Below are 24730 nucleotides of genomic sequence, written 5' to 3'. Positions count from 1 at the left end.
GCAGAACCTCAAAAGTGTACTTGAGCTCCTGGGGGTAGCTCAGGTTTAGCGCGTAGACAAGCCCCAGCAACATCACCACAGCAAAAGCTACATTGCCCAACTCACTCATCACTTCCACCTCCTCCAGGACAATACCAACATCCGCGGGGTCATCGCCAGGCTCTGCACCTTCTTGTCGAATGACAAAGATTCCAAATACTGTCTCCGCTATGGCCATTTGAGTGCTTTCATCGACATCCTGTGACAAAAAACAAAATGAACAAGGACAAAGATTTTTTTACTGATGTGCATTACATGCATATTTATAGCACACAATCTTTACAGTATTACTGTAAAACAGCTATCACTAACTTGATCCATATTCATAATATAATAATGCAAATGTAATCAAATAACCAATTGACATTAAAATTGTTTAGCTGAGTCGGTGAAATACTTCAACTAAGCCATACCAAGGGCCCTGTCTGTTGTAATCATGAGTTCAGTGTTAGTTATTCCATTCGAATAAAGGTATATTGTCTTATTAAAGGGGGAAAAAAAGTATGGGGGGTGTGTGTGTGTGTTACTGTCTGAGAGAAAGACAAGGAGAGAGGCTCCCAAACCGCCCGGTTATTTCCAAAAGATCAGTAATAAGTTACTTTACCGCAAACAGACATTTGATACACTGTTTTTGTTCATGTATAGAAGAATTACATGATGAAAAAAACAGGCCAAATAATTTTATGTGGTAGTGAGTTTTTATTTAAAGGATAATTCTGGTATTTAGCACTTTGAGTCTCTTTTCTGGTTTATGGATGAACTAGAGTAGTGGACACAGAAATGTTGACGATGGGTCCTGTCTCGACTTTTTGACTCGTTTAGATTCGCCTTTGACCGCTTCAGAGTGGCTGGCTACCGGCATTCACAAACATGTCCTTAAAACAACCTTAACATTCGTTTTAAAACTGTGCAACTCACTGAGTGGTTAGTGGTGTTCGTTGATGATTAAAACAAATATATCGGCGCAATGTATGATTTCAATCCGTGTTATTTGCTATAGTGGAACTATTTTTTCAGATACCTCACAACCGCGTATAAACTTCCGCTCGATATTTGAGTCTGAAGCGCAGTAATATCAACGAGCAACGAGTCCTCCAACAGAAATCAATGGGATTTTACAAAATGCCAAATAAGACACGACAGAAACTGTATTTCGCTACGCTACTTGTTTTTAATCATCAACGAACACCACTAACCACTCAGTGAGTTGCACAGTTTTAAAAACGAATGTTAAAGGTTGTTTTAAGGACATGTTTGTGAATGCCGGTAGCCAGCCACTCTGAAGCGGTCAAAGGCGAATCTAAACGAGTCAAAAAGTCGAGACAGGACCCATCGTCAACATTTCTGTGTCCACTACTCTAGTTCATCCATAAACCAGAAAAGAGACTCAAAGTGCTAAATACCGGAATTATCCTTTAACTGCGAGCCAACTATCGTCACGTATGTTAGCATGAATGTGCCAGCATGACATTAACGGCCTGAGTACAAAAATAACAAACAAGCATGACCAAATATTGCTGAAAATGATGGACAGTCTGCTGATGACTTTATACACATCGTTTTGTAGATGGATGAAAACAGATTTTATCTTACCTTTTCCAAATGAACTCCAGGCACGCCAGGCAAGTTCTTCATGTGATAATCTCGTTATTTTCCGAAGCACGCGGTTTGTCATCTCCCGTGATCTCGCTAATCCATTTTCGGTGCAAGATCAGTCTGACTATATTGAATCACGTTATCTCAACATGACTGAATTTAACAAATGTTAATTTGTTGAATTTCATGCTTATCCTACATTATTTTATCACGTTCACCTTTGAAACATGAAATAATTTTGTTAAAATTACACGTTACGCTTGTTTTAATGTAATAACCAGCTAATTTCCTTTTTTTGAGTGTACCTGAAGTAAAGCAACTTTGTGAAACCTCTCATGAACAGAGTTTAATAATCACAAAGGCTCAGAGGAAGCACACATTTCAGATATCAACTTCCCTAAAGTCCCATTACAACAGGTTATTGGAATGCGTACAGTATACTGCGGATTCTCATTCAATAACATGCAAATGAATGTTTTAGCTCCCTTTGGGGTGAACATTGCGTAAATAAAACATTAACATTTGTAATATGTGGTTTGAGGAACAGGCAGGAGCAACAACACAATTATTGCTCATCAAACACAACAGTACTTTCAACTTAGTAACTTGTAACATTACACTGTGTAAAGAAAGCCGATCCACAGTATGCTTGCTGCAAACTGTGCACTGTATACTCTGCATGTATTTGTGGAGCATCGACAGATCCAGACTGTAAATCGGGTAGTATAGTATATTTCAGCATTAACGTACATTAACACTGTTATGATAAAGGTAACCACACTGGCCAAAGAAAGTTGGTGCTGTGGTCCAAAAATGTTGAATTAAAGCAAAGATGCACGTCATGTGTTTTTGTTGTGAAGATGACAAAGACTTTCCAGAAGACCTGACACGAGTCATGTCTTGCTAAATGACATCAACAAAGCACATGCTAAGGAGACAGTGGGTAAACGAGTTCCATAAATTTACATTTCTTAAATGTAATGCAACATTTATTTTTATGTTGAAATGATTATTTCAATATCCCAGTGCCCATGCACATAATATTGCATTATTCATGCTGTCTCCATAATTGCCATTTACTTCCTCGCTCAAAACAAACATATCAGCATTAATCCAAGTCTCTCATGAGTTCAGTCGTGATGAAGAATTAATGGGGAAGAACTTAAGATGACATAACAAAGACAACATACAATCAACCTCAAGTAAATACATTCAAACGAGTCATTTGTTGTTTGCTGAATACCAAAATGAATAATTTGTTAAACTGATATTGCATAGACAATATCATTATATTAAATAGAATAACACTCATTGAGAATTAAGATTCATTTCAATATCATCTGATCACACATTGATCTTTGTTGGAATTACACCAGGGTCTTTGAGAAATCAACTGTTAGTCAAACTGCAGACACAGCAAACAGAAGCAACACGTGCATGCTGTAAATTACTTTTAACCTACTTTTAGGTTAAGAGATGTACATTGTAGTCTGTAAATACGGTTTATTTGAAGTTTGGTAGCAATTAAAATAGATATTGAACTCATTAGTCAAAACACAGATAATTTATGGTTTTAAATATTGCTGAAAGAGGAACAGTGCTGATGCTCATTATTAATTCTGTGATCTTTTTTGTAAGAGTCGATGTAACACAGCACTATGTTAACCTGTTGAGCATTGAGCATTTTTATCGCACTAATAAATGCATTTCATGTTGACATGAAGTGCCTTCAAAGCATTGTATTTCAGAATTTTTTCTGACTTGAAACATTTTGGTAAACGTGAAAGATTCAACTTTCAGAGCTCAAAACATGCTTATTTTAGATTAACATTATGAGTGTAATTCTGGGGAAAAAACTACACGACAGTCAAAAGGTTGAGTAATAATAAAGATTTTTTTTGTTTGTTTTTGAATGAAGTCTCTTTTGCTCACTAAGGCTGCATTTATTTGATTAAAAATACTGTAAAAACAGTAATAGTGTGAAATATGATTACAATTTTAAAATGTAATTTATTCGTGCTGAATTACTCCAGGCTTCAGTGTCACATGATCCTTCAGAAATCATTCTAATGTGCTGATTTGCTGCTCAAGAAACTGAATTGAAAACCTTTGTAACATGGTACATTCAAACGTTTTGTGTAATATTAAAAAAAGAAGAAACTAATACTTTGATTCAACTTTCATTAAATTTTACAAAATATTTTTATTTCAAATAAATGCTGTTCATTGAACTTTGTTCATCGACGAATCATGAAAGACAATGCATCACAATTCCAACAAAAATATGAAGCAGCACAACTGTTTTCATCATTGATAATGTTTAGAAATGTTTCTTAAGCATCAGATCAGCGTATTAGGATGATTTCTGAAGGATCACGTGACACTGAAGACTGGAGTAATGATGCTGAAAATTCAGCTGCGCCTCACAGGAATAAATTACATTTTAAAATATATCACAAATTGAAAACGGCTATTTTAACCGTTTCACAATATTAAAGCTTTAATTGTATTTTAATCAACTTTTGAAAAAGAGCTTGACTAAGGATGGTGGGATGATTGCTTATTGGCCTTTACATTTGCGTGGTAAGGGTAAAGACAGCTCCAGCAGTCTGGGGGACGCAGTGGCGGCCCGAGCGGCAGGACTGACACGGTAGGGGTCGTACCCCTCAAACAGGGCCTGACGGGTCTTGGGTCGGGCCAGTATCTGCAGTCTCTCGCTGACTACGGCCTTCAGAACATTATCTGGAACCGGCCAAGAAACAGGCCTCGCGAGAGAGTGTTGTGCATGAACCTGCTTAGGAGCTGAGAGTGGAAAATAATGATGGAAAAGAGAAAACGAATTACCATTCAAACCCAACTGAACCCATGTCAGGGTTACTTTCTGAGCAGTTGTGGACTGTATATGCAGCAGATGATCATTTACAGTATAAAAAGGGCAGTGATATGCACTCACAGGCCAGCTGTAGTATGCGTGAGGAGGGTGTGATGGGAACACTGATCGCATGGGCGCTTGAATCAACACTGCAGTACATCAATAGCGTCTTCGCCCGCTTTGGTTGCGCCAGCTGATCTATTCTTGCACTCGGCTTGGCAGTTTTAACCGCAACACTTAACTGTAAGATCACAAGAACCCAGATGTGCCATGTGTCTCACAATTAACAATTGAAAAACACATGATGTGCTCGAGGGCCATGCAAATAACAGTCTGATGCAACATTTTAAACCTGTGATGCAAAGCGGCAAACCCAGTAATAAAATGAAACTAGGTGAACAATGATAAAGCAAGAAATGACCAGGCCTGCTCGTGGAGATCTAACATTTTGAGTTTAGCTTCACTGTTTGTATCTTAATATATACTATAAGTTTATGTTAATATTTTTAAATACATATAAGTTGTATATGTTCTGTTTTCACTTTAATTAAGGTTAATTAAAGTATCTGTTATTTTGCTGTGTGTTTTTGTCATTTTTATAAATTTTTTAATATACATACTTTTTAAGTTAATTTAATAGTTTTCGTTTATTTAGTTTTGGTTATTTTCATATCTTTCAAATCATAACTTTCATAGCACAGATATCATATCAATGACCATTTGCACTGGCATGGGTTAGTATCCTGCTACATTGAACTGCGAAAAAAGAAACCAGAAAATGAATGTAATTTTTTTCTTCTGTCTATATTTCATATTGAAACAGGAAGGTGTGGTGAGACACATTGAAGGGATTGTCCCCATTTTAAAATAGCTAATAACCTTTAGTTTAACTCACACCTAATTTGCTACTTAGGGAACATTAGCCCAAAAAATAACACTGCAAACTTTGAAAACGCACTGGAAAAAGTGTAGTAAAGTGCTACTTTGCATGAGACCACTAGTGCAATTGAACAAATTCCATTTATTACATTAAGTTTTCTAGTTACTACAGATCTCAAAATTATTCAAAAATGATTTGAATGCCTCATGTCATAGGATATCCTTTGTTCTTACTTCAAACTTATGTAGTGGTGTAAAAAAGTCTTTGCGTGTCGTCAGATTGTGGGTTGTGGTAGTATTTAGGCACTAATTGTACACTGTAAAAAGTGATAAGTTGCCTTAAAATTTTTAAGTAAATGATAATTAAAAAAATAAGTTAATTGAATTGTCAAGTTCACTTAACTTTTTTTTTTTTAATTATTATGTACTTAATAATTTTAAGGCAACGGGTTTCCTCAATTTTTTTTAAGTTAAGTCAACTTTCAATTTTTACAATGTAAGAGGTATTGGTGGGAGTCTTCATTGTGTTTGGTGTTCAAGGTTCCAATGACGTAATCGTAAGGTGTAAAAAGCCCTCAAATGTCACTGAACTGGGAAAGTTCTGCTAAGAGGAGAGTGGAACTTCCTCCACAGAGGTGAGAAACACTCATGCGTAACTACAGGAAGTGTTTGGGTGCAGTTAATCACTCTTCCACACTTCTTGATCAGAGACAAGATGACGCAAACTGAAGCTGCATATGTTCTGAATCCTTGCAGAACTGCCTCAACTCTCGATATTTGTAGGCTTTTAAACACTTGAAGACTGCACAATTTAAAAAACTGTCGCATTCACCAGACTTTAAATACTACCACATACCAAAGATTAATCTGACAAAATGTGCACAAGCTCAGAAATTAAGATGAAAAGAATTCATTACAATTCTGTTTTGGTTTCTGGGTCCCTATAAATTCTGCTGTATCATATTTGATACACACATTTCTAAGGCCTCTAAATGATCAACATGATCAAAATCTTTGCTAAAAAAAAATCTGTCACACAATCTACAAAACAACCTTCTGTTATCTGATTGAGCTTATTTTTTTAGCAAGTAAAATGCATTTTATAATTGTAAAAGCATTCAGGTCATGGTTCACGTGTCATTTTTATAAAATAGACATAAAAATAAAAAGTCTACATCATATTTCAAGATGAACATGTAGGCCTACTGAACTTAAGCAACTTACATTTACATCTATTTCATGTTAAAATGTGAGTATCAGATATAGTACTAAGGCTTTTGTGTATTCGTTCTTCTCTCAATCATCATTGCATTTTGCAACTCCAGAGCTTGGACCATAAAGTTAAGCATTCACATATGATCTTACTAAGACATATTATTTGGAGATATAGAGTGACAGCTGATATTTATATACATTTTATGTCAGTAGTCTGTTATACTGTTATTCAGATCTCACTGATTTACAAGTTATTAGAATTTCATCTAAATATCTGCAACTGCATCAAGCGGCATATTTGTGCTCAGTTTGAGCCTCTGAATAAAATTGAGGTGTTTTATTCCTCCTCGAGTCTGAGCTCCATTTTCTCACTATATCATTGTGTATGAGCAATAAAATCCTCATGTATTAAATACGGCATGTGTATTTGACAAAAAAACATATGCATTTTTAAAATAGGTATATTTTGTCTGAAAGTTCAATATACTGTTTCATTTAAATAAATCAATCAATCAGTTTTCTGACTATTTTTTTAGTCAGGCTTTACAAGGTTAAAGAACCAGCGAAGAGCTTTTATTAGGAATTGCAAGACGGAACACAAATTCATTTCGGCAATGCAAAAGGTCATTGTAAGATGCAGTGCATTTACTTACAGTGGTCAGCAGAGGGCGTTCAGGCTGCCATCCATCAGCTGGAATACGAGGCAGTGCCAGTGAACACACTCTTTCAGAAGGACATGCTTTTAGCGCTGCTGCACTAACCATCCACTCCGGTGACCTTCTTTAAGGACAGACATATGAGCTATGTTCAGAACAGCACACCGCCATCATGCTATTTCTGCAGGATTCTCTGTATGCAAAAAATCCCTTGTGACCTACTGCATTTGCCAAATGTGTAATGTAGGATGAGAGCACACTATTCAGAATGCAAGGCAATGCACTTAACTGTGGAAAAAATGTTTTGCATTATGTTTTCTAGAAGCTGAAAAAAAAAATGCTTCTGTCATGGACTGTGATTCTGATTTATTCGCTTTCAGCTTCTTTCTTTACTTCAAATCAACTAGATGATACCTGAGAGAGCCAGATTCATATTTTCATATTAACTAATTACAGATGCCATCCTCAGTGAAGAACCCAGCCAATTAAAGCCCAACGATGAGCTTTGAGACTGAGTTTAGGGTTTGAATGGAACCACGAGGACAGTGAGTACAGTCGGACTGGGAGAGCCGTTATTGCATGAAGACATCGGTTGTGCTGCTGCGTGATTCTCTAAATTGATGCTGAACTTATGAGATGTGCATCATGAGACACTGTGGAAGTGAAATTACTGTTTGTGTCTTTTAACGAAGATAAAATGGAATGAATAAGAGTTTAACTCTCATTGCCTACTGCATATTCACATTAATGAGGTGTGTAAACTGGCTATAAATACTCAATATACATGTACAGTCCAGTGTAGAGCGCATATTCACTTTTCATGGGAACAGATTTGGAGATATTTAGCATTACATCACTTGCTCACCAAGTGGATCCTCTGCAGTGAATGGGTGCCATCAGAATGAGAGTCCAAACAGCTGATAAAAACATCACAATAATCCACAAATAATCCACACCCCTCCAGTCCATCAATTAACATCTTGTGAAATGAAAATCTGCATGTTTGTAAGACACTAATTCATCATTAAGGTGTTTTAACTTCACTTCGTCAAAGTACAAAAAAAACAAATACAATACAAAATAATGTATAACAACGCTTCCTCCGGTGAAGAAGTCCATCGTCTGTTGTCCTCTCACATCAAAATCCACCAACATATTTCTTTAAAACTGATTTCAGTTGTAAACGGTGTTTGATCGGTGCATATTTTTCTCCTGATTCAGACGAGATGACTTTTTCACTGAAGAAATAAATATTATGGATTTGTTTCTTACAAACATGCAGATTTTCACTTTGCAAGATATTATTAATGGATTGGAGTGGTGTGGATTATTGTGATGTTTTTATCAGCTTGAAAAAATGGTTAGCTTTAGTAGCTATTCACCATATAATTATTTGCCGGTTCAGGGTACTGATCCACCAAAGACTGTCCGATTAGAGACAAAGCAAAGATGCACTCGTCTTATGAGAATAACCCATTTATTGTCATCACTCAACAGACTGTAGTCGAGGCTGTGATGTTATGTAGTTGTGGTTTTCTACAAAATAAAGCAGTGACATAAACATGAATATACAGAATATACATGATAATAGTCAAATTATAACAAACTGGCAATAACACAACACAATAAGTTACGCTTAGTAATTAAACATGAACATTATCAGCAAAGATAGATAGCAATACAAGGCAGACTGTAATTTCTATCTTATAAGCAGCGCACAGCTGTAACTTGCTACCTTATTAGAGTCACGCTGCTCGTACAGCGCCACTTTGTCTGAGTGACGACAGCGCATGCGCGTAGAAGGTTGTTACAACACTTTTCCCGTTATATATAAAGAATACGATGAACTTGCTTCAAACGGGAACATAACTTGTACTAATAACAACAAATTTAACTCTAACACTCACAAGATGGAAGATATGTATAGACATAAGCAACAGGGTTATACGCATACTTAATATGAATGCACGCATACGCACGTAGATATCGTTACCTCACAGGCGTAATAACGTGTTTACAAAGGCAAATTAGTCTCACATCAACTACATCATTAACAATCCAAACTTACTTTTGCATTCACGCACAACACTTTGTCCAAAAGGTGATCTTTAAACAGTCCGTAAACTATGATGTCGCAGAAACTTAAACGTCCGTCTCCGCATGCCGCTGCACTCAACTACAGTCTCTGCAAGGGCGGGGGAGATCACGTGGTCACGGTTTCTGAACACTGATTGGCTCAGGTGAAGTGGTCTGTGTGTGCGTGTCACTCAACATGCAGGAGGGAGAGATTTAAAAGAGAGATATTAGAATAGTAGAAACTTATAGCCTTTTTTACAGCCGCCCCCAGATTTCCATAAGGAAATATGTACATGTACTAAAGGCTTCTATTCTACTGTGGGATTTACAATTACTTTAATCAGGAATGGCAGGTAATTGTATGAGGCGTACAACTGGTCGGGTGTAAGCCTTGTTTCCCACCTGAACCTTGGCTGTCCTCACTTTAGTGTCAGCTCCAGGGTATACTTCTGACACCTTTCCCACGGGCCAGAGAGCTCTGGGCAGTTATGGTCAATGATCAGCACCGTGGTGCCAACCTGGATGTCTGGAGTGTCCCTTTGCCATTTTTGACGACTTTGAAGACCCGGGAGGTAGAATTTGAGGTAATGTCTCCAAAATTGGTCCGCAAGGATTTGGCTATGGCGCCATCGACGCCGACTGACCATCTCAGACTGAGGGTATACTGTCAGGGGAGTGAAGCATCTGGCCGCCCATTAGGAAACAATTTGGAGTAATGGGGTCAGGATCGGAAGCATCGGATGACGATATCCCAATGGTTTGGAGTTCAAAATTCCTTCAATCTCCACCAGTACAGTTTGCAGGACCTCAAAGGTCACAGATTGAGTTCCTAGAGTAACCATCAGTGCATTTTTCAAAGAACGAATTTCTCGCTCCCAACAGCCTCAAGTGTGGTGAGTTAGGGGATTGAAATGGAATTCAATCTGCTGTTTTGCTAATTGTCTCTGCAGATCTGGGGCAAGAGCTGTAAAGGCTTCTCTTAGCTCTCTTTCACCCCTCTGAAATTTGTGCCTTGGTCTGACAAGAGTTCATGGGGTTTTCCTCGTCTAGCCATGAACCGCCTGAGTGCCATAAGGAAGGAATCGGTTTCAGACTATGGAGAATGTCGATATATACTGCTCTGGTGGTGAGGCATTTGAAGATTATTCCCATTTCTTCTCACTGCGCCGACCGTTCTGACAGCATAGGGACCAAAGCAGTCACGCCAGTGGAGTAAAGGTGGGCTTGAAAAGACGCAGCCTGGCGGGGAGGTCCGCCATTTTAGGTACCTCTGGTTTTTCTCCATTTCTGACACTGGACACACTCGCTGCAAACTCTTGATGGCCTCTCTTCCACGCAGGATCCAGTATTTACGGCGGAGTTCAGCGAACACCCTCTCAGGGCCTGGATGACAAAGTTTAGAATCATAGGTTTGGATGATAAGTTTTGTGATGGGGTGCTTTGGATCCAGTACAATAGGGTGCATGTTGTCGGTCTCCAGGTAAGTGCTATGTCGTAAACGTCCGCCGACTCGGATTAATTTGGATTCTCCATCGAGTTCCGGGGCCAGTGCTCTTAGTCGGCTGTTGCACGAAAGTGGTTTACCAGCCTTCAATTGTTCCAAGTCTGATGGGAAGCATTCCCGCTGTGCTTGCTGCAAAACATTAATCTCAGCACTTCTGTAGTCGCTGGCTGTGGGCTTACCATCGGCCGCCCCTTGAAGAGCCGTGGACTCGATTAGCTCCTCGAGAGTCTTAAACTGACTGAAATCAGAAAAAGTGAAGCAGACAAGAGTACAGGTACCAACTTTACGAAGTTCTTTATCATTTGGTTCCTCTGGAATGGGGCATTCAGGCCATAGATTGGGTGGCTCTCTCAGGAAGAGGGGTCCTTGGCACCAGCGGCTTTCCGGGCCAAGCTCACAGAGACTCTTTCCCCTAGTAATGTGATCTGCTGGATTACTTGCGGAGGGTACATATCGCCAGCTGTGTTTATCTGTGAGATCCTGGATCTCTGCGACCCGAGTCCCCACAAACACTTTAAATCGACATGAGTCAGATTGTAACCATGTGAGGACGGTGGTTGAGTCAGTCCACAAGATTGTCTGACGTATGGGCAGATTCAACTCAGTTTGGAGTACTTTGGCAAGTTGAGCTCCAGTCAGTGCAGCGCATAGTTCCAGTCGGGGAACAGATTGTTGTTTTTTTGGTGCTACACGAGATCTGGCGGTTAGGAAAGCCATCTCCGTTTGCCCATGTTGGTCCTCCGTTCGAAGATATGCCACAGAGCCATACGCACGTTCGGAGGCATCACAGAAAACGTGTATGTCTCTTAGACTCGTTGCGGTGTCTTTGATGGGGCTACAGTAACACCGAGGAAGAACAATATTTTGTAGGGCTGGTAGCTCCTCCTCCCACTCAGTCCAGGTTTGTAACAGATCTGCTGGCAAGTGTGGATCATCCCAATCCCGTTTTTTATCCCACAGGCGTTGTACAAGAATCTTGGCACGGGTGGTATAAGGGATGAGATAGCCCAACGGGTCGTACTGGCTAGCCAGTACTCTATATATGTTGCGCATGGTGGTTTCACAACTGTTCTTGGCACGGTATTTGTAGGAGATTGTGTCAGACTGATGGTTCCAGAGGAGCCCCAATGTCGATTCCTGGACGTCTGTTCGGCCTTGTGAAATCCAGAGCTCTGCACTGTCTGATATGGAATTGTGGGACAGGTGACTAATCGTTGATGGGGCATTGCTCGACCACTGCCTCAACTCAAACCCGCCATCTGCCAGCAGGTTCCTGATTCTGTCAACGAAGGATTTTGCTTCTTCTACTGAAGTGAAACTTTGTAGGCAGTTGTCTACATAAAAGGACTTCAGCACAGAATTGTAGACATCATCTCCAGGCTGGCTATGGTCAAGGACGTGTTTCTGGAGTGCAAATACGGCGCAGCAGGGGCTGCAAGTGGTGCCGAAAGGGAGGACCTGCCACTCGTACACGCTGGGTAGGTCCTGTACATTTAGATCTCTCCAGAGGAAGCGCAGAAGTGATTTGTCCTCTGGGAGCAGTCTAACTTGGTGGAACATCCCCTTGATGTCGCTGCTGACCGCCACTGAATGTTCCCTAAATCTGAGTAGCACCGCATAGTAGGGATGGCCCCAACGCTGGTCCTGGGAGCAGAAGCTCATTCAGGTTTTGTCCATGATATTGGAACGAGCAGTTGAAAACTATCCTGTTTTTCCCGTTGTGATGCACCATGTGATGAGGGATGTACCAGGAGCAGGATGAGTCTGTCACAGCATTTAGTGGCAACTTGTTAACATAACCTGCTTGTTCCAGTTTTGCAATCTCTGTGGTATAAGCGGCTGCTTGTTGCGGATTTTTGACCAGTCTCCTTTCAGTGGCCCTCAGCTGCGATAAGACGGCCTCTTTAGGTGCTTTGAGTTCGGGCATGTTCTTGACACGCAAGAGAGGGGTTGCATATCGCCTGACACCATCCACCTCAACCCTTATGGTCTTCCTTTCCAGAAGTTCTACCGCCTCTTGGTCATGTTTGGATCTGATGCACATCTTTCGTTGCACCAGGAAGTACATCCACCTGCCATAATTTCTCTACTTGCTTGTAGAGATCAGATTCCGGGAATGAGACTGAGGTGAAGAGACAGTGTTGTTCGGTCATGTCCTTCCATAAGTGTTGGACCGGACCCTGTAATGTCCAGCCAAGACGAGTGTTTACGGCAGCTGGTCCACCTGGAGGCCCCAACCTGATTGGCTCCACAGGAGTGATCAGATGGGGATTATCTGATCCAATGAGCAACACAGGAGAGACCGCTTCAAAGTCTTGCAGTGGGAGCCCTTTGAGGTGCTGATATCTCTCTCAGATTCTTCACTGGGTGTGAATGTTCTGCTAAGCTTAGCTGTTGAGCAGTGAAGGCACCTTTGATATGATACCTTTTAGTCGGCTGAGCAATTGGCGAGATCACAAATGAGACTGCTGCTCCTCTGAGAACTTGTAACTCCTGCCTGATTGTTCGGAGTGGGAGGTCTTCAGGCTGACCTTTGAGGCCCAACTGCTGAGCTGCACTGTGGAGGAGGATAGTTCTCTCTGATCCATCATCCTGGATTGCGTATGCATTCATCCTCCTCTTTCCATTTCTGAGAATCACTTTACTGATCTTAAGCAGAACCTTCCTGCTGGTAGGTGGTTTATGAATCAGAAGAATCTCATTCATAGTGTTGAACAGACAGCTGTTGGAATCAGCAGTTTCATCTTGGACGAGCTTTGGATTCTCTGTTTTCCCAGCACTGATGTCATGCAGAGCCATAAGGTGTCGGCTACTGCACTGTCTGCAACGCATCTTCAGGTTACATTCTGCTGACTTATGGGTTCTGCCACAACGCCAGCATCTATTGTTGTCTTTGACCCAGCTTCGTTTTGCTCTTTAGTAAGCTGTTTGAAGTTGCTGCAGTTGTTGAGGGAGTGCTTACTGTTGTCACAGTACGGGCAGTACGGTCTCATAGAACTCCTTGAAGGTGGAGCAGGTGGTGTAGACTCAGGAATCGCCTTCTCAGTACCCAGGAAGATTGTGGTGCCTTCGTGGCTGACTTAGAGTCTCTGATAGTCTCTCTTGTTCGTGTCGAGGGCCCTCTGCGCTGATTGCTTACAAACCTGGTAGTGTCCTCTTGAACTTCAATTTCGAACTCCAGCCATTCTGCAAAATTCAGAAGAGTAGGGATAGGCACATAATGTGGATGCGCAAATCTCGAAACCCTGATCTTAGGTCGTGGGAAGCTTCCCAAGCAGCCGAGACACATGAGAACCACACTGTAACTCGAAAGTGCCCTTCCTGCCTAATTGCTCCAGCATGCCAACCAGTGAACGGACTTTAAGAGCGAAAAGACGAAATGCCTTCTGGTCTCCACTAGCTATACAGGGGCCATCCATTAACTCTGCAATCCGCTGGAGAGCCAGTTGATGTGGCTGGCCATACTGTTGGTCTAAAGCAGCCATTGTCCTTGTGTAAGGATGTTGGGAATGGCAGTATGAGTCAGCGATTAGTAAAGCCTCCTCTAACTTCAGATGGTCCATCAGTATCTGAAATTTGAACCTTTCTGTCGCATTAGCTGGGAGGACATTCTCCAGAGCAATTTTTAGCCGAGAACTCTCTTGGGTTGGGATGTATGAAGTCAGGGACCGTGGGAGTTGGACCTCGATACATCAGTTCTTGATCAGGTGGAGGAGATGGAGTGAGTGACCGTGGTTGTGGATGCCTGGCAGGGTCTTGAGAGTCCCTGTATGGAGAACTGGAAGAGTCCTGTTTCTGGGAATAGTACACGTCTGATCTCTGACCCTTTTGTGGCATATAATGATAGGAGGAGGTCTGTTTGGTAAGAGGAGCGGATGCTGGAGTTGGACTATGTGATGGACTTCGAAACTTGTCCTCAGTCTGAGGCTCCGTTTGTATTCTGTGGCGTTGAGCTGGTACAGGTTTGAAGCTCATTTCAACAGGACGTACCAGTGACTGGACGCGTGGTGCAGGTATAGGACGACTGGAGCTATGTTGCCTCGGAGGGGCAACAGGTGAAGGGGGCTGACTTCTAGGACGTTGCTGATCCATCTGAATTTGTAGCTGCTTCATCTGTTGCTTGAGCTGAGAAAGCTCCTCTGCATATTTGTCATTTACGTTCTGGAATGAGTCTCTTTCCTGCTGTATCATCTGCAAGGCAATGCGGAGATCCTCATTTTCTCTCCTTATGATGTCTGATGCAGATTCATACTCTTCGTCGGACCACTGTAGCGGACTGTCAGCTTCATCACCTGGTAGCAGTGGAGTAAAGCCAGTTGCGCCTTCCTCTGCTTGATCGCCTTCAGCCAGTCTGGTCGAATGGATGAGTGGTGACATGGGTTGGGTAACAGGCTTAGTGGTGAATCCAGTGAGATCGTACTCCTCATAACGTACGGGAAGGACCGTCTTCCTTCTGACGCGCACAGTTGACTCCTCCTCTGCCTGCTGAGACATCTTCTATTTCTTTGGCAAGTCCAGAATCCGGCTCGAAGGACCATGAAAAAATGGTTAGCTTTAGTAGCTATTCACCATATAATTATTTGCCGGTTCAGGGTACTGATCCACCAAAGACTGTCCGATTAGAGACAAAGCAAAGATGCACTCGTCTTATGAGAATAACCCATTTATTGTCATCACTCAACAGACTGTAGTCGAGGCTGTGATGTTATGTAGTTGTGGTTTTCTACAAAATAAAGCAGTGACATAAACATGAATATACAGAATATACATGATAATAGTCAAATTATAACAAACTGGCAATAACACAACACAATAAGTTACGCTTAGTAATTAAACATGAACATTATTGGCAAAGATAGGTAGCAATACAAGGCAGACTGTAATTTCTATCTTATAAGCAGCGCACAGCTGTAACTTGATACCTTATTAGAGTCACGCTGCTCGTACAGCGCCACTTTGTCTGAGTGACGACAGTGCATGCGCGTAGAAGGTTGTTACAACACTTTTCCCGTTATATATATAAAGAATACGATGAACTTGCTTCAAACGGGAACATAACTTGTACTAATAACAACAAATTTAACTCTAACACTCACAAGATGGAAGATATGTATAGACATAAGCAACAGGGTTATACGCATACTTAATATGAATGCACGCATACGCACGTAGATATCGTTACCTCACAGGCGTAATAACGTGTTTACAAAGGCAAATTAGTCTCACATCAACTACATCATTAACAATCCAAACTTACTTTTGCATTCACGCACAACACTTTGTCCAAAAGGTGATCTTTAAACAGTCCGTAAACTATGATGTCGCAGAAACTTAAACGTCCGTCTCCGCATGCCGCTGCACTCAACTACAGTCTCTGCAAGGGCGGGGGAGATCACGTGGTCACGGTTTCTGAACACTGATTGGCTCAGGTGAAGTGGTCTGTGTGCGTGTCACTCAACATGCAGGAGGGAGAGATTTAAAGAGAGATATTAGAATAGTAGAAACTTATAGCCTTTTTTACACAGCTGTTTGGACTCTCGTTCTGACGGCACCCATTCACTGCAGAGGATCCACTGGTGAGCAAGTGATGTAATGCTACATTTCTCCAAATCTGTTCTGATGAAGAAACAAACTCCTCTACATCTCGGATGGCCTGAGGGTGAGTACATTTTCAGCAAATTTTCATTTTTGAATGAACTATTTCTTTAAGAATGGTAGCTTTAATAAGTAAACAGTTTTAATGGAAATCACATTAGTCACCTGCTCTCCTCAGTGAAATGGCTTAATTGTTTGCTCTGGGTGAGCAGCTCCAAGCGAGGAGTCAGTTCTGTGGAGACAATTTCAATACATGACTTGAAACTGGACAAATGGAAACAAAAATGATGATATATCATTTTCACATTGCATAAAGGCAGTAAATGAAGTGATTCTTGTACCAAAAGCAGTAGTGGAGTTCTTTGACCTGGTTGGTAGTTCATCAAGCCAGTATACTGAGCGCCTATAAATATTAAAAATATTAATAATTATTGCATTCATGCACAAAGATAAATGGGCGGTTTGAACCCATATGTCTGCTTTATTTCATCATAAATATACAAAAGTATTTTTAGAGTCAGTGTTATAGCCCGGGGATGTGGCCGTGATGTGATGATTCACAAAAGGATGCCCAAGTTATCTGCTGTTTAAATGAGTCAAAGAGCCCCCTTGTGGGCAAATATGCCAGTTCATTAAAAAAACTAGGTCAAACACTAACAGAGGTTATGACCATGTGTGAGAGAATGACAGTCTTTATTCTCCTGGGATGTAGCAATTCAGTTTTGTCCTCTGTAGAGGATGTTGCCACAGATTTATGTCCTATACAGTAAATATTTTCTTAACCGATTTTCAAAGCAAAGTATGATTTCCTTCCTTTTACAAGAAATACATTAATTTCATGCATGTCTTCTGTATAGGATGCTGTACATACATTTTCATATGTCACATGGATCACATGGAGATATTTCTCTGAAAACGTTCTGGTTTATTACTCTCATTATTGCAGTAGCCTATTTTCATGCATTGCAAGTTACACCAAAAAACAACAACAACAACATTTTGTTTATTGGTTGGAACACCTATTTTTGAATACATTTACAAAAAAAAAATAATAATAATTTCTTTACGACCTGTCACTGAATAAACTGGCAGCAGGATGTTGATTATAAAACTAGGGTCATATACATAAGTCATACCCCTCTGTGTTCATCTATATTAGGAATCGTATGTTATTGTGATAATGTAACGTTACCGCAGTAACGCACCTGTCAGGGAACTTGAGCAGGTTTGGTTTGGGCCTCGAGAGCTGCTCTATCCGTGTAGGCATCACTGTTGTAAATACAACAGTTTCCACAAGCCTAGTTGGTGTGTTTGGAACAAAAACATGTGCTTTAAAGTGTATATAAATCGATAAAAAACATTCTGAATGCATCTGCATAAACAATTAATTAAATAAAACATTATATAAGAGTGAATGTCGCAAAGGAATTCCACGCACTCATTAATAATTTACTGCAGAATTATAAAACAAGTTCAGAAAACGAAAAAGCAGCTAGTCTTGTTTTCATATTTAAATCAAGGTTGTTTATTAGATTAACAGAAGCCTCCACAAGTCACTCACCGATCCGAGAGTCAGGTGCGCTGCGGCGCGTTACGTCTCACCATAGCAACAGGTCACGTGAGTGCGCTCTAATGAACCAGGATCTTCATCTAATAAATCTTGTGTAAAACAATCTTTTAGTTTGTAAACATGCTACATATGTAGAGGTTTCGCATGAATGTGTTTATAAAAGCATATGGCATAATGCATATACGTAAAATTTAAAAGTGAACAAAAATATTAAATAAAAACCTTGTCCTGGAAACACAATTCAACTTTAGTTACAATCTATCTTAATTATAATGTCTCTTGTTTTAATTTATGCTAGTGTAGTTTTATTGTGTTCACTTGATAACAGATTTAACAAAATATGATGACATTGTAGTTTTAGTTTGAACAAAATTGAAGTTTTTAAAAAAAAAATTTTTAATGTGAAACCACGATTCCACTGGTAATAAATAAATAAAATTAGACGCTTTAGGCTTGCAAAATACAGCCTATGCTAGAACTAGCTCCAATCCCTAATATATATAAAATATTAAAATTATAATAATAAAAGTAAACTGTTAATTTCATGAAATAAATACTTTGAGGTGTAGCTAATTCTGCTCAGGTGGGAAAAAGCACCAGATAAATAATGTGAAACACTGTGTCGGACCCCCTGAGGGCCTCAGTCTGTGAAAGACTCTGTCCGGCAGCAGCAGCAGTAGATGGGAGCCAGAGCTAAGCTTGCATAATGACCACCAAAGTGAACTGTTAGACTGATAACTGAGCGCAAGAGAGCATTAGCCATGAGGACAAATGCATCAGATCTGCTGGCATGGGCTTCAGTGTGCTGCGCTTTCAGTCAGATCACATGATCTCTGGGGTGTTTGTTAAATATATATAGCATCCTACCCACTGAACTGAATATGTATCAAACTCACTTCTGATTGGCCAAATACAGTGCATGTTCATACAATGACCTCAAAACTGGTAACCAATCTTCTGCTAGTTTCACATCTCTCATAGCACACGTTCTTCATTTAAAAAATACCGTTGGAACTTTCTGCCTAAAAACTGATAGCTAAAGTTTAGGTGTTCATTACTTTCTCTCAATTTAATTAGTTTTTTTAGGACCCCCTCTGAACTCTTAAGCCCCTCCTTAGCACCCCCAACAAAAAAATCCTGGAGCCGCCACTGGCTGAATCAAACTGTCATTATATAATTATGATATCTTAAAGTCATAGACATAATTTGTTAGACATAAGTCATTAAACCCTGTAGAAGCTTGAAGATCTTTAAGAATAGAGGTGAATATTACAGAAAGGCTCTTGAGAACTGCAGGGCAAAACCCTGAACATCAGTGTGTTTGAACATGCTGAAGTATGCTTAGATGAGCACACATCATCATACATGTAGACACAAGTTAAAAAATTACCACAGAATTGGTCTTGCCCAATAAATTTCACAGATGCTTTAAAATACTACTAAACTTGATCTATATTCACCCTGAGTTTGCACAGAATTGTAATGTCTTCTGAGAGTTCTGGGTCAGGCAAATAATGAATTGAATTCAGTTTCAAACTGCATTGTGTAGCTTTTGTCCCTAGTCTAGTTTTGTAGTCTACTGTTTTGGTCGTTATGTCAGTTGTTGTGTGTGGATGGTTCTGATGGCTTGAGGCGGATGATTGCGTTGATGTCAATAATGACATCAAAAAAAAAAAAAAAAAGCCTTATGAGCAGGTAAGCAGCTGATATGCCGTTGCTTTAACCATTGAAATCAGTAGTTTTATTGTTACTAATATTTCGCAACACTGTCTTTCGACATAACGACTGTTTTTCTTATCAAATAACGGTGGAAACTATAACTTTGCAAGGCTATTTATATGCAAATAGATCAAAGGCTAACTGGTTTAGAGGCTGCCATTGTTAGCAACAAAAACATTGTTTGTGAATCCCCTCAATGCACAGCAAATGTGACGCTCTGCAAACTGTTGATTCGTGTTTTATTACTGGTGATGCTTTGCCTTTTTTCTGTTCGAGGTTCAGTTGTTGTCGCTTCACGATAGTTTCACTGCATATATTAGTAGCCTGATACCACATTTAACAGAAACACACATGGATGAATGATGCAGCTTCCCGGGAATTCCGTCTCGACAAAAATATGAGCAAATACAAAATAATGAATAAATTATGAATAATTATTATAGGCTTCCCATTTGCTCACTTTTAGAGCAAAAATATGGTCTGAAAGATGATTTTATGATGTATTGCTCGCTCATAATTTAAATGATGTTAATTTTGAACCAAAAAATTACATAGTTTAGCTTTAAAATGAAGACTTTATCATTTCAAATACAGAAATATGATTAATTATACATGGTTACCTGTACAAAACTAACTATCATCATGATTCACTTTTGAGTGTGACTGTTTAAAAAAAAAAAAAATTAATTAATCAGTTTTGAGCAAAAATAATTAATGCTTGTCTTAGAGGAATAGCTCACCCAAAAATAAACTGACTCAACCTCAGGCCGTCAAAGACATTAATTGATGGACTGGAGTGGTGTGGATTGCTTGAGGATTATTATGTTGTTTTTATCAGCTCTTTTGGACTCTCATTCTGACGGCACCCATTCACTGCAGAGGATCCACTGGTGAGCAAGTGATGTAATGTTAAATCTCTCCAAATCTGTTCTGATGAAGAATCAAACTCGTTTTGGATGGCCCGAGTGCGAGTACATTTACAGCAAATTTTCATTTTTGGGTGAACTATTCCTTCAGCAAAAACTATTACAGTACTTATGTTACCGTGTTTATATGCTAGTAATTCTGCAGGAAGTTTAACTTGCCCACACCCTTCATTTGCCCTTCTCTGCTTTCTGAAACGTGAAGGTCTTGTTGGATCAGACCAAAGGGAGGCTGGAGTCCAAGATCAGCTGTTGCCGTGGTGACCGAGGTGGTTTCCTGGTGGTTGTTCAGGAATTTTCTTTGACCCGACACTGATGAAATGTTCTTGCTTCAGCGAACAGTACACCGACACACACACACACACACAAATGAACAATTACAGCCAAAAACACATTAATCACAAAGCAAACAAGAAATAACTCAGTCTCATCCCCAAATTTGTCTTCCACATATGCACATGCAAAAACACTGCATAAATGGGCAATTGAAGTGCAACGTCCATCAACATTTTAGGATGAATATTACATGAATGTTTAAATCTTTGGTTATGTGACTGTCACCATGTATTTTACAATTTTTAAGAATAATTATTAAAATCATTAAAAAAAAAAAAAAGCTAAATTATGTTTAAAACCTTTTTGATAAGAGTGTAGCGTGTCACAATTACGCAAATGTAAACACTATAATAAGTATTAATATTATAACAATAAACAAACTGTTTGGTCTTGACACTTACTCATAACCTTAAGACAGTATTGTATTAACATATGCCCAACATACTGACAATAACACAATGCAAGGATGCAGGACGGTCGGTTATTTACAGTGTGACTCAGGACAATGTTGGCACTTGTTTCCTCAGGATTATAAAATTCCAAAAATGTTTACATGGTCCTGTGATGCTCAATGCGAAGACACAAGGAGAATTCAAAAAGTTAATGACAACGAGTCTGTCCAGATGCATGTAAACTTTTCAGAAACATTTTCAGGCCGATCATGCTGAGCCATAAATGCCATGTGTCTATCAGTCTACACTAGATAGAAAAACTTGTGTAAGTCACATGGTTAAAGCAATAAATGGCAAAAAACAAAAAAAACATCTACTGTAATATAAATCACAAAAATATGCTGTTTGCACAGACAAATTGCATTCTGCTGGCATCTACCTATAGATGGAAAATTACTGAAGTTAACCAACCAAGCCTAAACCCATCTTTCAGGTCAACTACTGTCAAGGTAGAGCAACAGTTTAAAGAGAATCTTGATAAGCAAGTTAGACCGTTGACTAACTGAATTATAATTATGCTTTGGTAAATTATAATGACATAAAATGTTATAATTATAACAGAAAACGTCTTAACTGACATAAGTCAAAATCAGTATAATTATTTGAGGTAAAAAGCCATAATTATGACAAGTCAGTTGACAAATAAATTGACTTGTCATTAACAATTTATTTTTTTTTTTATTAGTATGTCATCATTTTGACTTTCAATTTCAACTTAACCGTCATATGACTGTCAAAATTCTTTCTTTTTGTATTTTCATAACCATCTTAATAGTAACTATCAACTTTAACTTCTCATAATGACTTTGTATGTCACAATTGACTTTTTGTCTCATAATAACGACTTGATGAAAGAAATGATGACAAAAAAATATAATAAAATAACATTTACATATATACAGACAGAGAGAGAGAGAGAGAGAGAGAGAGAGAATTTTTTTTTTTTTTTTTTACAGCCACAAAGACAAGAACACATATCAAATATATACAACAGATCCTCAAGATCCTGGCCAAACATCTGCATACATAAGAGTAGGTTTCTGGCCTTAGGCTTGGTATTTTGAAGCAAACACCAGTAATTGTTGGTTTAGAGAAAGGGACAAACAAAAAATGAGAGCATTGAGAGAACGGCGCTTTACAAATTCACCAAGCTGGTCGTTCTCATCTGCGACAGTGTGATATGCGAGACGTTTCGGATGGGCATTGTCTTGACAGCATATATCAGCTGTACGGAGTCTGATTCCCAGTAACACACACACACACACACCCAGAAGCATTAGTGCTCAGAGTCAAAAACAGTGTGTGTATAAGCTCGGGCACATGGAGGAGGTCTGACCTATTTTTTTTTTACAGTGTGTTGCATGAACGCTTTATGAGAAGGAACTGTTTGGGTGCCTTCTGCTGAGAGACACGGTTCACCCTTCAGCCCAGTAACGTCACATCCAGTCAGGATCCAACCGTACAGATGACAATTCAACAAACACACACTTCATTTTTAGAAAACAACTCCTAATTTATTCCAAAGAAAAGAAAAGCTGGAAAACAGCATATATATATATATATATATATATATATATATATATATATATATATATATATATAGATATAAAAATGCACTAAAATTACAGTCATCATAACAAACAATAGCTACCGTGCGATTTCTATAGCAATAGAAACCCTGTGTAGAAGTCTAAACGCAGTAGTGTGTGTTCGGAGGACATGCAAGTAAACTGATCCCAAAAAACCATGTTCATTTGAAAGCGGTTTACTACAACATTCACTAAAAAGCGGAAGATTGTGTTTCTTCAGAGGAAAATGCTCGAGTTTCATCTGCATTTACAAACATATGGATGTGGCTTATGATTATAGGTGACCTTATTTTAAATATCACGAAAACCCAGATTAACTCAGAAGAGGCGGTTCATGTAAGGTTTCTCATGAAGCTTTAAGTATTGCTAATAACCCGACGGCACTAAGCGGTATCTGGCGGAGTGAAATGACGGGCACCATTGTGACAGCTGCCTTAAGTGAAGCCAAATGCCACTGTAATGACTGCTTCCTGTCACACTACAAGACCGGAGCACTGAAGCGAATGAAAGTGCAGCTTTAGATGGTCGGAGGACATCACTTCCTGTTTTCATCATCCTCAGCCGCCCGGGATTCTGGGAGCAGGACAACTCTGCGTGTTTGCAGATGGCCATCCGGACAAGCGAAAGTCACATTCGGAACATTCCAGTGTCGTGTATTCACTTCCTTACCACTTTACCATGACTCAATGCTTCTAGTTAGTGACAAAAGGAAGTTAAGGGCCGGTTTTCTGTTCCTAAAAAGAGGCCCTAATTTTTACTTCCAGTCAACCAAAATTTAAATTCAATCATTATTCACTCCCGTTCACGTCATTCCAAACCAGCATGATTTTATATAGTGGAACACAAAAAGAGAAATTTACTAGAATAGTACTAAATTTACAATACAATGTAGTGGATGGATCAGCAAATACTGTAAATATAGTCCATATGACTTTTGAGGCCATACATGCAACAGCTTTGTGATAAACAGACCAAAATTGAACTTATTATTTGTTTCTTTCCCTCTGCCCTAATTTGAATATGCAGAAACACAAATGAGAATTGAGAGATGCAACATAGTGAAACATTCACGTAATAGCTAAAATTGTAGCGTTTAAAAGTTAAAATGAACAAAAAGAGTTAATTATGGTAAATTATGTAATTGACAAAAATGTTCTGGTCATAATTACGACTTTCTTCATTTCTTTGTCATTTGAACCTTTTATTAGCACGTCATAATCTGACTGCCAGTTTCAAATTTGTCATAATTATGACTTTGTATGTCAATTCTGACTTTATACCAACAAACCAAACGAGTTATTTGTATCTTTCCTCCTGCCCTAATTTGAATGTGAAAACACAAATGAAAATTCAGAGCTGCAACAGACATTTACGCATTTATGCAAACATTTAAGTTTAACAACTAATATTGTGGCGTTAATATAATTAAGTTAAAAAAAATTTATATAAAAAAAAATATGTATTAGTCTTGAGGTAAAAAGTCTGATAAAATTTGACTTGCAATTATGATTTTCTCATTTCTACTTTTTTATTAGTCATAATTTTAACTGTCAGTTTATAATTTTTGTTAATTATGACTAATAATTTGGATAATTATGACTTTTAATCATCATACTTTTTTTTTTTTTTTTTAAACCTCATGATTATGACTGCCCTAGTTTCGACATTTGTCAACAAATATTGATTTGAATATGCAGAAACAAATGAGA

The 24730-nt window shown here is 39.1% G+C and overlaps 1 protein-coding gene across 3 annotated transcripts; it reads right to left on the bottom strand.

Annotated features, from left to right (window-relative positions):
- Window positions 1-125: 125 nt before the first annotated feature.
- Window positions 126-18028, bottom strand: spmap2 (sperm microtubule associated protein 2). 3 transcript variants are annotated; one of them, XR_009273685.1, is made up of 8 exons: window positions 17994-18028; window positions 17638-17730; window positions 16774-16835; window positions 16598-16664; window positions 7255-7381; window positions 4589-4748; window positions 1633-4437; window positions 126-238 (listed from the first exon to the last, which is right to left on the bottom strand). XR_009273685.1 is itself a non-coding variant. In XM_058793567.1 (7 exons), the coding sequence occupies exons 2-7, from the start codon at window positions 17697-17699 to the stop codon at window positions 4196-4198; spliced, it is 720 nt and encodes a 239-aa protein (XP_058649550.1). In that variant the 5' UTR covers window positions 17700-17730; window positions 17994-18028; the 3' UTR covers window positions 1451-4195. The 3 variants fall into 3 exon arrangements, 2 of the variants coding, with proteins under 2 accessions (XP_058649550.1, XP_058649557.1); XM_058793567.1 differs by lacking the exon at window positions 126-238 and having other exon boundaries at window positions 1451-4437; XM_058793574.1 differs by lacking the exon at window positions 126-238 and having other exon boundaries at window positions 1451-4437; window positions 7255-7378.
- Between the last annotated feature and the right edge of the window lie 6702 nt (window positions 18029-24730).

This window comes from Onychostoma macrolepis, chromosome 02 (genome assembly GCF_012432095.1).
Source record: "Onychostoma macrolepis isolate SWU-2019 chromosome 02, ASM1243209v1, whole genome shotgun sequence".
NCBI classification, from domain to species: Eukaryota; Metazoa; Chordata; class Actinopteri; order Cypriniformes; family Cyprinidae; genus Onychostoma; species Onychostoma macrolepis.
This window is presented reverse-complemented; position numbering and strand designations above follow the sequence as displayed.

What these genes read in the sequence shown, in the direction of transcription:
- spmap2 (XM_058793567.1), bottom strand. Translation starts at nt 17,699, where the DNA reads ATGCCTACACGGATAGAGCAGCTCTCGAGGCCCAAACCAAACCTGCTC. An exon ending in GAACTCCACTACTGCTTTTG is followed by an intron (nt 16,665 to 16,773) that starts GTACAAGAATCA and finishes TTGTCTCCACAG; the next exon opens with AACTGACTCCTCGCTTGGAG. An exon ending in AACGCCCTCTGCTGACCACT is followed by an intron (nt 4,749 to 7,254) that starts GTAAGTAAATGC and finishes GTGATCTTACAG; the next exon opens with TTAAGTGTTGCGGTTAAAAC.